We start from the raw sequence: 17500 nt of genomic DNA, 5'->3' as shown, positions 1-17500 counted from the left end.
ACTTTACACCCCAAAACAGGACCACTGGTGGATCATCACTCAGAATGGAGTGTGTGTGTGTGTGTGTGTGTGTGTGTGTGTGTGTGTGTGTGTGTGTGTGTGTCTGTGTGTGTTTATGGGAAAGACAGAGATGGGGAAATAGCGTGCTGGGCCCCTAACACATATGCTAACTACATTCACCATGATGTAATCTTAGTTGTCAGGTAATATACTCAACAAAATATTTGTTTTTGTTTTCTTAAACCTCTTGATGGGTGTTGCAGCACAATGAGAAAGGGGGGACGGACACTTACACTTAAACACTCATAACACCGCACAACCCTCAACATTTAAACACTCATAACACCGCAAACTCATAACACCGCACAACCCTCAACATTTAAACACTCATAACACTGCACAGCCCTCAACACTGAACAACTGAAACACTGTCCAGCGCGAGTACCCACTCTCCTGACGTCTCGGCGGGCCCAGCCTCCATCTCTTGGTTTGTCTACGCCCTTCTCAAGGTCAGAGAGGCCGTCAATCAGTGTCCGCTGTCTCCCCTGGCACCCTGCGAGGTGGCATCATTTACACCCAGAGGATGGTGGATGGGGCGCAACCTCTTCCCCGGGTTCTATTCTGGTTCTCCACGAATGCCAAGCACACAGCGTGAGGCTGACAGCTCCGACATCAACACTTCCCCTCAAAAATCAATAGAGGACCCTTAAAATGAAAACAACATCTGCTCAAGCCAAAGTGATTTACGGCGTACATGTCCCTCGCATGGGCAACCTTGACATAATTGGGAGCTCAAAACAAATGCCTGAGTCTAATGTACTCGTGGCTTGTTACGCCGTGACATCTAAACAGAATAAAGTGAAAAGCTTCTTTATTTCTTGTGCATAAACACAATGTTTATTTGCACCAAGAGTGTACGTGTGTGTGTGTGTGTGTGTGTATTCACTACACATGGATGGGTAAAATGCAGAAGACACATTCCTGTGTGTGTGTGTGTTCCAAACTGGCCACTAAACCTTAACAAAAAAGTTTGTATTTTTGTCCTAGTTGATGTGACAGCAGTCAGCCATGGGACGTGGCTCTGAACAGAATTAGTTGAAGCCACATGCTGCATGAGGGCATTTTTGGACCACTTCTGGCTAAGCAGAGTGGCTGAAAATGAAGGGAAAATGAATAGCCTCTCTGAAAAATACCAATGTGACTAGAAAGAAAGAAAGAAAGAAAGAGATAAAAACAAGTTCTCTGTGGAATTTTGTACCATAAGCTGTGTGAAAACAGCCACGCTTTACTTTTCACTGCCAATAACAGCCAGATGTTGCAACATTTCCCTCCTCTCAAGTCGAATCAGCACCATCTCCTGTTTACCAACACTGCTTCCATCTCCCTGATTCACATTTGACACGGCACACATTCTAATGAGGTGCTAGACACACACACACACACCTACACACACTCTCTCTCATACGCACACACACAGACAGACAGACAGACAGGCAGACAGACAGACTCTCATTCACTCACACACACACACACACACACACACACACACACACACACACACACACACACACACACACACACACACACACACACACACACACACACACACACACACACACACACACACACACACACACACACACACACACACACACAGTGTGGCATGAGAGGGTCGATAAAATCAGTTCTGTCATCTTCTATATTTACCCTAAGAGGTCAGGGCAACCTGGGCCCAACTAAACTCTACAGCCCACGCTGCCATGGAAATGAGAGGAGACAGCACAGGAAGGCCACAGTCCCCCTACCCTGCCCAACACACACACACCCACACACAGCAAAAGAAAGTGAGAGACCCAGAGAGGAGTGGAGTCCATGAAACTTTAAACTAGGGGACTTCTCACTCTAACAGGGCATAGTGAACGTGTAATGTGTGTCTGTGATATGTGTGTGTGTGTGTGTGCATCCATCACTGGCTGTCCAGACTGGTTTGCCTGTGTGGCAGCAGGCCTGGAGGTAAAGGCACCCCAACACGTCCATGTCAGCAATACTGGAGTCTCACAGTCCAGCACCACAGGGAGCACATTACAATACACCTCTCTCTCTCTCTCTCTCTCTCTCTCTCTCTCTCTCTCTCTCTCTCTTTCTCCATCTCTCTCTCTTTCTCTCTCCATCTCTCTCTCTCTCTCTCTCTCTCTTTGCTCTCTCCATCTCTCTCTCTCTCTTCTCTCTCTGCAAACTGAATCAAGCTGATACACAACATACTCCCAGCCCCAGTAGATCTGCTGTTGTGTCCTCTCCTCCGTTAGCAGAGGCTTGTCCCTACAGAGTTTTAGATTAGACTATGGCTTTTGCTTTATGCTGCTACAGTATACAGTATACAGTAAACAATATTCTCTATAAGCCCATGCTATATGTTACTACCCTGCTATACTAATCCTAGTGTTTTGTTTAGGGTTAGTATCTGATATGTGTACAAATGTATTTGAGCTGTCCACTGCACTGACCCTAGTAATCCTATAAACCTTCAGGGCATAAGAGAGACCCTTTTCCAGCGTTCTTACCGTCATGGCCAGGAGCTTGCCGTAGGTGAGGTGAGCGGGAATGTGGTCCGGTTTGGCGCGCAGAGACTCCCGGTACCAGTGCTCAGCCTCCGCCAGCTTGTTCAGTCGCATGTAGGCCTCTCCTGCACACGGGAAGGAAGGAGTGGAGAGGTCAGGTCAGCAGGGGGTCAGAGGTTAAAGCAGCACACATCTCACCATTGTTTTACGCCGACACCCGACACCGGATAGGGTCCAGCCGTTACCCAGAGCCGACCCGCCGCGACTCCCACTGGCTTTGAAAGGCAACACCCGAATCGCATGAGGGGCCTATGAGGGGATTCCGTCAGCCGAGTAGTGGCTTGACCCATGAAACGTGTTTATGAAAACAGCTACTTCTGAGCGAAATCACCTTTTTCGGCTTCTTGGTTTCATTTAGTTTCTCAATGCTCATGAGAGAGTGAGAGAGAGAGACAGAGAGAGAGAGAGAGAGAGAAAATAGAGAGAGAGAGAGAGAGAGAGGAGAGAGAGAGAGAGAGAGAGAGAGAGAGAGAGAGAGAGAGAGAGAGAGAGAATAGAGAGAGAGAGAGAGAGGAGAGAGAGAGAGAGAGAGAGAGAGAGACACAGAGAGAGAAAGAAATAGAGAGAAAGAATTAGGGAGAGAGAGAGAGAGAGAGAAATAGAGCGAGAGAAAGACACAGAGAGAGAGAGAGAGAGAGAGAGAGAGAGAGAGAGAGAGAGAGAGAGAGAGAGAGAGAGAGAGAGAGAGAGAGAGAGAGGGTGCACATTTCACAGGTGAAAACCCATCTTTGAACAATAGTCCACCGAGCCAGTCAAGCTGATAAATATAATTGCTGCTCAAAGAGCGTGGAGCCCCTTACGCTTGTCTGCGCTCACAAGACACATAATACAAACCACGCGCCCACCGTGTTTGCGGTTGTGCGCTGCAGGGGTGAACAGTGGGCTGGCAGAGAAAGCAAAACAAGGGCAAAGAGCATGTGGGCCGAGGGTGGGTAGTGCCCACCTCAGCAGAACCCAGTGCCAATGCCCGTCTCCGTTACACACAGAGACGGGCGGATGCCAATGCAAGGTTTTCTCTCTCTCTCTCTGTTTGTCTAGCGATGGATCACTCATGCAGAAGAGGGGCCCACGTATCCAGTCAATCCTATGGGCTATAAACAGAACAGGTCTGACTCGGGGCTGCACCAAGCACAGGAGAGAGAGAGAGAGAGAGAGAGAGAGAGAGAGAGGAGAGAGAGAGTAGAGAGAGAGAGAGAGAGAGAGAGACGGAAACAGAGAGAGAGAGAGAGAGATGGAAAGAGAGAGTGAAATGGAGATGGAGAGGGGGGGAGTGAAATGGAGAGAGGGGGAAGGAGAGAGAGATTGTAGGTGAGAGAGGGAGGGATAGAGAGAGAGGGTGTGTGATGGGGGCGGTGTGTGATGGGGTTGGGTGTCACGGCGACAAGAGTGAAAACACCCTTGCTGACCGGCCACGCATCACCCGATCCCTCCACCCATTGTCAGCTCCTCTCCGCACCCCACCTGCCAAAACACTCTGTCGGCCGCCTCGGGCTGTTTTGAGAGGAATCGGACAACGCGGCTACTTAATTTAGAAAAAAACCCAACATAAGCCAAAACAATGTTTTTAATGTAATTATCGCAGCAATAACACAGAGGACATGGGTACGTGACGAGGCTAACATTTCACTTGAACCTTAGACGCATCCGCCTGAGAGCTCAAAGTGTGTGCCACACACACACACACACACACACACACACACACACGCCCCCATGCAAATGTGTCAGTTAAAGGACACATAATATGCACAAGAGGACCAGAGCGTTCACATGAAGGAGATTACTGTAAATCATTTTCCTGATGAGGATCACGGAACACGGAACCCAGAACTGAGCTCTCCGGTCCTGCAGGTGGCCGACACAGAACACGGTCTCTCTCCCCCTCTCCACCCTCTGAGGGAATACGACTTATTTCCTGTGTTTTCAATTAAAACAGATTGGTGATGGGGAAGACGGTGCGGTACATGGCGCCTGTGTAAATGTGTCTCGTAGAACAGCTCTCATTTCCCCCCGCGGGGTGAAGCGTGTTTGGTTAACGCAGTCACAGGGGTTAAAAGTGCGCTGTAAAAGACTCAACATTCATATTTTTACAAGTGGTTAAGTACAAACGGACCCGCCAGGATGATAAAAGCACAAAGGATTTATCAACATAGATCAACACTGAGGGGGGACGAGTCACACCACTCCCTGGAACACTACACACACACACACACACACACACAGTGAGTATGCTTGGATGAAAATAAAATCACCCCCCCAAAAAAAGGTAGATAGTCACTCACATACAGAAAGTATAAAGTATGAGCTGATGCACACGCTAACACACACACAGTTTGTGAGGAGACTAAGTGTGTGTAGTGTGTGTTCTGAAATGGGAGCATGAGATAACGAAGAGACGCACCCTATTCACAAAGCAACATTTGGAACAGAACAAGAGGAATGAAAAGAGACACAAAAACGGGAATTTGACTGACGTGCCCATCAACACAGTGGAAAATCACAAGCTCTCAGTACTGGAAATGTCATAAAAAGTAGTTTAGTTTGGCTCAGTGTACACACACACACACACACACACACACACACACACACACACACACACACACACACACACACACACACACACACACACACACACACTTTAGGCCCAGGCCTTTTAAACACCAGACTGGGTGTCCACATATCTTGAGGTCAGTATGTGATCCCTTTTGAGAATCCATGGCTGCGTGTTCTGTGTTCTTAATTTCTAATGGAGCCCTGCTCTATCGACCCTCTCTCACACCATCTGAGGCGCTGAACTTGAAAGTTCTTGGAAAGAGTTCAAAAGAGAACATAAAAGATTGAGTAAAAAGCCAAAATAAAATAAATAAAAAAATAAAATAAAGGGAAGAGCTTCAAAGACTTCAAACACATAAGAGCATTTGTGACCAAAGACTGTGATAAGCTTATTAACAGACACACACACACACACACTTACCCATCATATTATAGAGACTCTGAGGTGCAAATTGCTTGGGCATCTTCTGTATTGCTTCTTTAAAGACCGAAAGAGCCTCCTGCAAATATCGGATATAAAAAAACCTTTTAGTGAAGATGCAGTTGCTTGAAAGTCCTTTTAATGCTTGCTTCATGCAGCCTCAGTACTAGTACCAGCATTTATGGATTTCTGTCTGTTTTTCGGTATATGTGTGTTTGTGTTTGTGTGTGTGTGTGTGTGTGTGTGTGTGTGTGTGTGTGTGTGTGTGTGTGTGCGTGTGTGTGTGTGTGTGTGTGTGCTTTGGATTTCATCAACTAGTTGACTAAGAAAATCACTAGTCGATACTGTAGGCAGCAGTCAACTAGTGATGGTCCAGGACTCCCTATGTATGGGTGCCAGACATGGGGGGGCTCAAGTCACATGATTTATGTCTTTCTCCCACCCTCTTAAACACGTCCGTCCCTGTTAGTCGACGACAGTGTTTGATTGATTGATTAGTTCATTTTTCAAACATTATTGGGTCCCTGCAGATGACAGGTGTAACTTGAATTGTTTGAATATATTGATTTGATGTAGCCTACCTAATGTTTGAGGCATACTGAAACAATAATAGGCTATTTTATAATAGGTCTACTTGAAGTTAATTTATTTTTATTCATATACATTTCATCTTATTTCATAAACCGTTCAGATGTTTGTGGCTTGAATGCAATGCCTAACTGTTTGTTGCAAATAAAACTCCAGCAGTTCATAACTAGCCTACTGTAATTTCAAAATGAAAAAGTGGGTAAATCATCATGGATTTGTATGACCTGGCTTGTGACTTGCACATGTGTGACTTACTCCCACCTCTGATGGGAGCACTTCAGCGGAAATGAAAGCTGTTCCACAGTGACATGTAAGTTGTGTACAGCTGAACTAAAGTATAATAAGAACAGGTCTGCTATGGATAACCATCCACAGGTGAAACACCCGCTACCAACAGTTAGCAGTACCAGTAGACAATTATTATGAAAAACTTCAAATAGTAACATCAGTATAGATAGACAGATAGATAGATAGATAGATAGGTGTGTGTGTGTACGCATGTATGAGTGTGAATGCATGTGTGTGTGTGTGTGTTTGTATGTATGTCTGTGTGTATGTATGTTTGAATGTACAGTATGTGTGCGTGTGCATGTCTGTTTGTATGGATGTATATGTGTATGAATGCATGTGTGCCTGTGTATGTGTATGGGTGTAAGCAAATGTGTGTGTGCGTGTGCGTGCGTGCGTGCGCGCGTGTGTGTGTGTGTTGGCCCCCCCAGCCTCACCTCCTGGTTGCCTTGCTCGTGCAGCAGTTTGCCCAGGTTGTAGAGGCAGCTGGTGACCGAGCTCTTGTGGGCGTGCGGGTCCTTGAGGTTCTCGTCGGGGATGTCGGCGCACGTCAGGAAGGTGCGCTTGGCCTCGTCAGCGCGACCCTGGTTCATCAGGATGATCCCCGTGTTCAAGTACGCAGCTGTGCAGAGAGAAAGGACATAGAGTGAAGATGCGGCTCAGACACGACACACACACACACACACACACACACACACACCACACACACGACACACACACACACAGACACGACACACACACACACACACACACACACACACACACACACACACACACACACACACACACACACACACACAAACACACACACACACACACACGGCAATAATAAGAAAGAAAAAACAAGTTTCTTTTTGTTCTATAACGACCCAAAAGCATAATTACATCTAATGCCTTGCAAACTAAAGTCACTTTGCAATGAGTGGTGCTGGTAACAAACAGTGCAAAAACATACAGCACTCCATAATGGATCTCTCCAGCAGGCTGTAATTAGGCTGAGCTGACTGAGGGCTGCCTGCCTGGATCGACAGCCAGCATTATTATCCATGGGGTGCCACTGTATGTGTGTGTGCATATATGTGTGTGTGTGTGTGTGCGCGTGCATATATGTGTGTGTGTGTGTGTGTGTGTGTGTATGCGTGTGTGTGTGTATGCATGTGCATATGTGTGTGTGTGCATATGTGTGTGTGTGTTTGTGTGTGTGTGTGTGTGTGTGTGTGTGTGTGTGTGTGCGTGTGTGTGTGCGCATATATGTGTGTATGCATGTGCATATGTGCATATATGTGTGTGTGTGTGTGTGTGTGTGTGTGTAGGTGTGTGTGTGTGTGTGAGAGAGAGATTCAGGGGGCATCTACACTCTTCTCATTAAGTGGAGCATGCTGCTTTCATTGGTTTCCTTTAAAGCTTTCAGACATGATGGGCTGCTAAAAAACACATACATTCAGACACACACACGCACACACACACAAAGACACATTTTCACTCTTAAAGGAACCATATGTAAGATTGTGACCCAAAACTGGTACTGCAATCACTTTCAAATTACTGTAGAGCGGTGTATCCCCTCCCCCTCCCCCCTGACTTGAAGTTGCCAACCTGGATGCCGAAAACACTACTGACTTCGTGACTAGTAGATAGGTAGAGGGTGGCGCATCAGGCCAAAACACAACACAACATGACAAAACACAACATCAACATCAGTTGAGGGCTGCAACTTCACTTTTGAAATGACAATATCCTGGCCGGACTACTATTGTCAGTGATATATATATTTGAAATGAACATGATTTCTTAATGTCTAGTGATATATTAGGGACATTTTATGATTAATTTAAATACATTTCTTACATATGGTTCCTTTAAGTCTTCCTAGATGCATTCCTAGTCCTTCTCTTTTATTTTTGGTCAAATGAATAGAATCTCTATAGTTGCAACATGATAAGTAAAGCCCTACATGCACATAGGCCCCAGTATCTCAGCATGTTCAGGAAAAAAGACTGAAGACAGACTGAGAAATACAAAAAAGATAGGCAGGCTCACACAGACAGAGAGAGAGAGAGAGAGAGGAGAGAAAGAGAGAGAAAAGATGTAGGAAGATTGGAGAAATATTGAATAAAAAAAGACAGAAAAGAGACAGCCACAAGGCAGGGGGCTAGGGAGAGAGAGAGAGAAAGACGAGAGAGAGAGAGAGAGAGAGAGAGAGAAAACTAAGAAATGCTGCCTAGAGAAAGACATCATTATATTTTAATATTGCCTCGCCAAGAGTCAGGATCTATTGAATTTCCAGGGCACCATCTGTGGCTAGTAGCGGCTTTTGTTCCATTCTTCTGCTGAGAAACCGTCGCATAGCCCCTGCAAAACCTACTTTACTCTCTCATACACTCACTAACATCTTCAATCTCTACTCAACGCTCCATGAAAACCATTTATCATTTCACTAGAAATATGTAAATAGGTAGATATTCCTTTATATGGGTCTAATATGCTCCAGATCTATAAAAAAAAACATAATAATTTCCCAGTCAGTAAACTAGATAGCATTTGGAAATGACATGGTAATGTATTCATTATCAACTATTATAATAATCCACTCAATCATCAGGTGTCAATTCAAATGCAAAATTAAGTTCTGCGCAACCAGGCAATTGGGAAAGCCCTGAACTGTAAAATTCAATCTAAGAGCGGAGAAGATGCCCATATAGGAGATCTGCTCCACAAACCACTATTGTCATGGAAAATCTGACCATTTTTGGATTGCATGGCTGAATCAAAGCATCTCTCCAAACAGATGTTTTGCATTCAAGCGGGCAGTCCAATAACATATTCCAGAATATTCTATCTTCATTACTGTAGTATGCACGGCACTATTCAAATACTGATATTGAAAAGCACTCCCAAAAATGTACACTTTCCAAAATGTAAACCCATATTCGAAAAATCATCATCTATATTATGGCAGAGTAACAGACTCTATGACATCCGTATTTTGACAGCCTCTATATAGCTGTATCATCTATAATGCTGGTATGTTGCTGCTACACACACACACACACGTACACATCCCTGAGTACAATGTTTGACAGCAAAGAGTAAATTAATTTGTCTTGCTATTGAATTATGCATACAGCGGATCCGTTCGTTGCAACAACCCTGAGGGCTATCCTGTGACCTGAAAAAAAAACATTCATATGCATCTCACTCACACACAACACACACACACACAACACACACACACACACCACACACACACACCTCACAGTTGAACACACATACCATTACACCATCAAATAGTCATTAACACCATCACTGAAGCTCTTCCAGCGTCACAAGTCATCAATTCTCCAATATTTAAAATTGAAATGCAATCCCAGTCAATTTTAACGGGCCTCTGTACAGAAACCAAATAACTGGTCAATCTTGAGGAGGAATTGAGGGTATTTTAGCAAATTTTACATGGGCATTTTCAGCCCACTCACAAAGTAAATGTACTATACATGAGCATACACACACACACACTGTGTGATACATAATAAATAGGCACAGCAAGACGGTGCTTGAAGCTACTGTTTTTACAACCACACAGAAGCTTAAAGCACCATTGATGCAAGAAAGCAGTCATTAGCCTTCACACAGAAACACACACACACACACACACACACACACACACACACACACACACACACACACACACACGTAGACTTTGAGTACGCACACACACAGACACACACACAGAATAAACAGTCACATTTGTGGGAGCCTGAAATTGTCATCGTCAATAAAAAAAGAAAAGCAGCACTTACAAGCTAGTGTTGGCCTGCTCCCAATGGCTAGCTTATAGTAGTGGAGAGCCTCCGAGAACTTGTTGTTTTCCTGAAGCAGCAAACCTCTGGAGATATAAAAGAGAGAAAGGGGAAAAGAGAGAGAGAAACCGCTCAGAAAGAAGGAAACGAAATGGTGGGGGATAAAAGCTTAAACACTCAAAACACAAACACACACACACACACACACACACACACACACAGAAATATTCAGCCTTGCCCACGACTACCCAGGAGACAATAGCCATCAGTGTCAACTAGTAATTATGTGGCTATGATTAGGGCATTGTTCTTGTGCACTCGAAAATAACATAAAAATGTGTACACACACACACACACACCCTAAAGTGTTATTGCACTCTCGCGTCCTCTTCCACCGAGGACAATGTTCAGAAAGAGTCCTCAGTCCTTAGCTTGTCTACCCTACTCTGGAGTGGAGCCTAACAGGGCTGCTGTGGTGTGCTGGAGGACTTGTGTGTGTGTGTGTGTGTGCTGGAGGACTGGAGGGATTAACGCCGAACTGCCCTGCACCACAGCACAGCGTAATGCACTCTACCACAGGCCGTCTCACAGGACGCTGGAGGGGGTCATTAGGGTCAAACAGGCGAGGAGAGAAACCATCTCTTACTCTTCCTCAGTCACTCTGTCTATTTCTCTCCCTCTCAGTCACTCTCTCTCTCTCTCAATCATCCTCTTTCTGAACAGAAAAGAAAACAAACCTGAAGTGGTATGGAGGTGGAGATGTGTATGTATGTGCATGTGTGTGTGTGTATGTGTGTGTATGTGTGTGTGTGTGTGTGTTTTGCAGGGTTGCTAGCCAGTGGGAGATGTGTGCCCGGGAAGAATAAATCAATAAATGCTCTCAGCTTAATGCAAACCCCTAATGATAAATGCTGTGGTCAGACCAGGTCCTGTGGCAGCTGGGGGTTAGTGTGTGTGTGTGTGTGTGTGTGTGTGTGTGTGTGTGTGTGTGCATGTGTGTGTGTGTGTTTGGGGGGGGCGGGCGATGCTCAGGGCCTTTCAGGGCCTCAGCGCCGAGCAAAGCTGATGCCAGCAAACACAGCCAACGCAGATGATTAATGCAAAAACCCAATCTCAGAGGAAACCTGTTCCGCCTTAGAGCCACATCAGGGCCAGAGCTGTCACACTGTCAGCCCACTGTGTCAGGCTCCATCTTGCTCTGTGATCAATAGTGTTGACAACAGGGAGAGCTGCTGGAGCAAACGAGCAGATTGATCGCCCTCTCAGGCTATAGACTGAGAACTCCTGTTGCCATCTCAACCAGACCCAAGCCAACCCAACCACCTTCCATGCTACCACTATCAACAAGAGCTTAATCAGGCAGTGCCAGCAATGAACATCCCTAGGCTGCAGTCACGGCTGAATCCTTGAGATAGTAGAACACTACGGAACACTGGGGTGCGAGTGAGTGCTGACACCAGAGGGGTGGGGCAGGGCTTGTGACTGAGAGGCTACACATACATATGCACACATACACACGATCACATACATACACACACAATAACACGAATACATTCACATGCACGCTCACACGCAGCAATACGTACAGATTATAAAGCATGTCCGCCATGTTCCTGCGGTAGTACAGAGCGTTCCTGTAGGCCCGTTCAGCCTCAGCCATCTTGCCTTGGTTCTTCAGGACGTTCCCCAGATTCCCCCAGGCTGAACCGGAGAAGAACAGACAAACAGAGAATTAGCCACCCAGTTCAGACAGAATCAGATCTCCAATCCAATAATATGAACCCCATGTGCAAGTTGGCGCCTTGTTTGGCAGCCTCAGCCGTCGCTGTGTGTGTGTGTGTGTGTGAGTGTGAGTGTGAGTGTGTGAGTGTGAGTGTGAGTGTGTGTGTGTGTGTGTGTGTGTGTGTGTGTGTGTGTGTGTGTGAGAAAGTGTGTGAGAAAGTGTGTGGGTGAATGTGAGATATGAAACTGTAAAGTGCTTTGAGTAGTACAAAACCATTAATGCAATCCATTTACCATTTAATGCAATCCATTCATTGTGGAAAAGAAGACTTAGAAAAGACAGTTGTGCTACTGAGGGTTGAGACTAGAAGAGATGCAAACTTCAGACTGGGGATTCAATTCAAATGTGACGGAAGGTGAGAGAAGGTCAGATGTGGAATACTAAATTGCCCCTCCCACCCCCAACCCCCCACCACACACTCCCACATGTGAAATACCTATTTGCCTCGTAATGAAATTAGTTCATTTTATGGGAAGAAAAATAAATTGAAAAAGAAATTGGTTTGTGAATTGAGATGGGAAGAGGTTCCGATAACAGTCTCCAGCCGATTTCTCTTTGGGACGCGCTGGATAAGTGAGGCATTTTAAATCTACCCTGGCTAAGGAGCGAGGGGCGAGACTGACCGGTCTGCTGCTTCTAGAAGATTCTACTTTCCTACTCAGAAAGGAATTTGGCTGCATGTGTATGATAAACAGAACCAGACCAGAACACAACCGGTTTTGCGCAGATACGGTGTTGAGGCTACATAAATAACCTAAGAAAATGTTTGCTCAAACAGTTTGAAATCTCAAAAATGAGTGTACATGATCACTCACTCACACACACACATACACACACATACACATACATGCATGTTTATATCATCAGGTAAGGGCATCCATTTTACATGAATTCATGCTGAAATGTTATTACGATAATAAACTCAAATTTGTGGCAATGTAAGTGGCAGTTTTGACTTTCTTTGGAAGCCGGCAGCCTGCATTTTATCACTTTTTACATCCCACAGAAGGGCTGAAACTGAACAGCCTGCTCTGCTTCAAAATCCATGCGCTAAAAAGGAAAACAAACCAACCCAAAACCAGGATTAAAATACATCTTTTCCAGACTGCTTGGCTGAGGCACTTAAAACTTCCTGCAACCTGGACGTCCGGTCAATTGCTTGTTCTTGCATCCTGCATCTCGGATGTGTTTACTGCAGACTGTTTGTTTGCATGACAGGATGGCCCAGAATATGCCAAGGGTGCCCTCACGCACCCACACGGGCACGTTTCCATGGTGACTCACCGGAGAGGAGTCAGGATGGAAGCTGAGGGCGGTGGCGGTGCCCCCCCCCCCGCGCACACACACACACACACACACTAACACCTCCATATGTGTGTCCATGTCTGACTATGTGTGTGTGTATAAGAGCGTGTGTGTGAGAATGTCTATTTGTGTGTGCCTCTGCGTGTGTGTAAAGGAAGTGTATGAATATGGAACGTCCTGTGCTGCAGGCATTTATCGCTCTCTATCACGGCAGCTCAAAGGGTTGTCCGTGTTAGACAACAAACTTCACTCTTCGACTTTCCATTATTTTAATCTGGCTGCTATCGACAATGGATTCCAGCCAAAGGAACCAACAAAATGGCAACAAGACTTATCAAAGGTTAACTTGCTAATTAACAGCTGCATGGCTTGAAAGAAGCCATATGATCCACCCTAATTACCCTTAATCTTCTGACGCTTTCATCACAGCAACACAATTAAACAGTGAAAACAAAAACACCCAGTTAAACAGGCTGAGCTTAGCAGAGTCCAACTGAGCTGATAAGATGGCGTGTCAGTGCAAGAAACAGGAAACAGCTACAGACAGATGACAAACATTGTAAATTAAAACAAACTAACAAAACAATCTGAAACTAACAAAAACATCCATCAACACAAATTCACTATGTTAGCCTCTTAAATAGTTCATGGCGCACTTAAACATGTCAACCAAATGATACGTGATTGAGCATTGTTGTAGATGTAACGTTAGCCATGTCCCAGTCTTACCTTTGCAGGGTTCACAGTTATCCCTGAACGGTACAGCATCTCCTCGTTCTGCCAGTCCTGGTTGCGCAGCACCGTCTTGATCCCAAAGAGCACCACCAGGGCGGCGCCGCCGTACAGCACTAGGCTCTTGGAGGAGCGGCGGCGGAGGCGGATGTACAGGGCCCTCATGCCCACGGCCACCAGCAGGCAGAAGCCCATGCTGGGGATGTAGAGCACGCGCTCGGCCACCACGAAGCCCACGTAGAAGAAGAGGTTGGTGGCCGGAAGGAAAGGCACGGCCATCAGGCCCAGAGAGAACACCAGCACGTTCTCTGTGGTGGGCAGCGAGGTCCTGGGAGCTGCCGCGGTTACCGCCGCCGCCTGGGCAGCGGGCTTCTTCGTGCCGTTCTCCATGCTCGGAGAGTGCTCGCTCTCGGAGGAACCGTGGTCCTGGTCGGAGCCGTGGTAACCGTTACCGTTGGTGGTAGCGGCCAGCTTGCCGTTGGTCACCGCTGGGTGATGGGCCTTCCCGTTGGACTCTTTGCCCCGAGCGGGGGAGGCGGCAGAGGGGCGGAAGGGCAGCCCGAGGCCGACCCAGCTGAGCACGAGCAAAGTGGCGTAGAACGCTGCCGAGTGGACGTTCCTCCAGTCGGCGAGGCTCCGCACCAGCGGCAGGGCGTCCATGGACCAGTCAAAGCTGAGCGTGTCGGGGCAGAGCAACAGCCAGGCGTTGACCGCGGGCAGGTAGAGGAAGGTGAGCGCGCGCGTCAGGAGGCTGGGCGAGTCCGCCGCCGGGTTGTCCGAGTTGGAGAAGTTGGGCGGCTTGTTGCCCATCCAGTAAAGGCGGAACGCCAGCAGCACCACTCCCCACGCCGCCAACAGGAACACACTGACCAGCAGTTGGAGGTTTCTCCTCTGGAGGATGGACAGAGAGGGAGAAAAGAAAGAGGGAGAGAAAAAAAAAAGAGAGAGAGTGAGTGAGTGGGTTTGGACTGAAAATGTCAGTTGAGAGGACACAAGAGTCATTTAAGGGATAAAACAGTACTGAGAGGAGCCAGGTCCAAGCTTGTTTTCTGGTTGATTTGTATGATCTGACTCCTGGACTCGGGAGTTTGATTCTGCTATGCTAAATGAAGCCGAGGACTCCAACTTTTCTGACCTCCCCTGCAATCTGAGTCAACAACACTTGAGTAGTGAGTAGAGCAGTGTATGTTTCCTCAACCCCTTTCCGAAGCCAGCTCTCGAACACACACCAATCACACACACACACACTCACGTCAGATAAACAGCACTACATCAGACTGAAAACGATCAGATGACAATGACAAGATGCAGCTCGTTTCTTTGGCCCCCCCCCCCCCCGCTTACACCTTCCAACACGGCCAAGAGAGTTCAAGAGACAGAGATGCATAAGTCATGCTGCTGGCAAGCACACCGTGGCCTTGACGTCACAAACGTGGAGCAAACACAGCCGAGGCTGATTCTCCCCCCTCACTGCTCAACCTGGCCTGCGCAAACTTACACAAATAAATGCTGAAATATGGCCTAAACAGCAGCCTATCAATCATAGCGCAAGCCCCATATTAAACACTTTCCACCAGCCGGTATGGAAGTGATTATGCTGTATTTATGGCGTGTTTGAATCTTTTACACATTTCTTCGCTGAGGGCTTACTCAAGCTCTGTTGTTATACAGGATAAATCCGGCCTTCCCCGTCTGTTTGTCTTGGAGATCCCACCTCATGCGCCCCCCCACCCCCCCCCCCCCAAGCCCAGCACATACGCTACAGCACACTGTTCGACCTGGGCCAAGTGCTACGTGCTAAGCTAGTGAAGGCGTATTGTTATTACACACATTTCCTCTGGCTATAGACAGGTTGTAGCAGGTCACATGACAAGGTCATGAAAGCCCTTGACACCATCTCTGCGCTGCTCAGCATCCTGGCAGCGGTCTAACAGCGCTGACCGCATTACGGATGCCGTCGGTGTTATTGACCGGGGTGGGCTTGAGGCGCCTTGTCATCTATGTACACATTTTCTTTCCTCAAACTGTGCAATTTTCTCCTGGCAGATGCAAAGGCCTGTAACCCCCGTTTACCATTTAAATGAAAAGTCACAGCCAACAACCAAATCCCTCCTAAATCCATTTGATCTGCCTTTCCGCCTTTGGGGAAACGGCAGAATTAGTGCGGTACCATGCTAGCAAAGAGCGCAGTGATGGCTATTGATTTTCTTATAGTCTTTTGTCATTTCTATGATATCCGATGAGGACGGACAAGCTCTCCCTTGGGAAATCAGCATAAATAGGTCTCCCTCTCTCACTCTCTCAGCGTGCAATCGAATTATCCATCTTGATGCGGAGACTCTCATCCTCTCCTGAGGGAGCAGTAAAGAAAAAAAACAACAGAGGCGATCCTATTGGGACAAAAAAAAAAACACAGGCCATACTAGAGGATATTGGATTCTTCTCAACGCATTCCGAGTTCTCATTCCAGCCCTCATGCTGCATTCTGCAGGTCTTAGCTGCATCACAATAGCACAGAAAGTGCTAAAACAAGATGTAAGAAGAAGAAAAAGAAGGCCCCAGTCTCTCTCATCTCCCAGAGGGTGTGAGGGGCCGCCAACCTTGAAATGAAGGTTGGATGCGTTTCAATAGGCTGGAGTCCACCCCGCGTCGCGATGCCTAATCTAGCACTGATGGAATTAGCACTCGACTTCTCGTCAGCCCACCAAAATCCACATAAAAAACAGAGGACGAGCCTGCCGTTCCAGAGAGACATCAATCTGTCAACAGCAAAAAGCTCACGAGTCAAAGCGCAAGTAAATCACCTGTGTCTGCCCCAGGTGATCTCTACTCCAGTCAGTTTCAGCAAAGGCTAGATCTGGAGCAATGTCAAAATGGCTGGCACAGAGCTGGCAGTCGTTCAAAAACATATAGTAAAGGATCACCATTTCTGGATCAAAAACATCTAGTAAAGGATCACCATTTCTGGATCAAAAACATCTAGTAAAGGATCACCATTTCTGGATCAAAAACATCTAGTAAAGGATCACTATTTCTGGATCTAAAACATCTAGTAAAGGATCACCATTTCTGGATCAAAAACATCTAGTAAAGGATCACCATTTCTGGATCACGATGGGATATGGGCAGAAAATATAACACTTATCAAAAAGAAGCAGAGTTCATAGAGAGAAAAAAAGAGATGGGAATGATTAGAGGACCCTGAGGTGTACTGTGTGCAGCATTTCAGAGCTTCCGCACTCGGAATATCCTGATGGAAAGTGGCTCTTGCCGAAGGGGAAGGGGTCATAAAAAGTAGCTCCCAAAGGTGTCTTTAAACAGAGAGCTACAAAGAGACAGGAGCAAGAGAGAGAGAGAGACAGAGAGAGAGAGAGAGAGAGAAAGAAAGAAAGAAAGAAAAAAAAAAGAGAGAGAG

General features: G+C 46.5%; 1 protein-coding gene across 1 annotated transcript in view; it reads right to left on the bottom strand.

Moving 5' to 3' along the window:
- Nucleotides 1–16466, bottom strand: part of tmtc2b (transmembrane O-mannosyltransferase targeting cadherins 2b) — a 39439-nt gene extending 22973 nt beyond the window's left edge. Inside the window, exons 1-8 of the mRNA XM_042111448.1 lie at nt 16383–16466; nt 14083–14976; nt 13755; nt 11852–11966; nt 10266–10351; nt 6903–7087; nt 5590–5668; nt 2562–2683 (exon numbers count right to left, since the gene is read on the bottom strand). Of these exons, the coding sequence (XP_041967382.1) occupies nt 2562–2683; nt 5590–5668; nt 6903–7087; nt 10266–10351; nt 11852–11966; nt 13755; nt 14083–14976; nt 16383–16430 (1530 nt within the window). The 5' untranslated portion in view covers nt 16431–16466. The remainder of the gene's footprint in view (nt 1–2561; nt 2684–5589; nt 5669–6902; nt 7088–10265; nt 10352–11851; nt 11967–13754; nt 13756–14082; nt 14977–16382) is intronic.
- Between the last annotated feature and the right edge of the window lie 1034 nt (nt 16467–17500).

The sequence above is a fragment of the Alosa sapidissima genome, chromosome 11 (assembly GCF_018492685.1).
Source record: "Alosa sapidissima isolate fAloSap1 chromosome 11, fAloSap1.pri, whole genome shotgun sequence".
Taxonomy (NCBI): Eukaryota; Metazoa; Chordata; class Actinopteri; order Clupeiformes; family Clupeidae; genus Alosa; species Alosa sapidissima.
The sequence above is the reverse complement of the archived record's forward strand: the minus strand, read 5'-3'. Positions and strand labels throughout refer to the sequence as shown.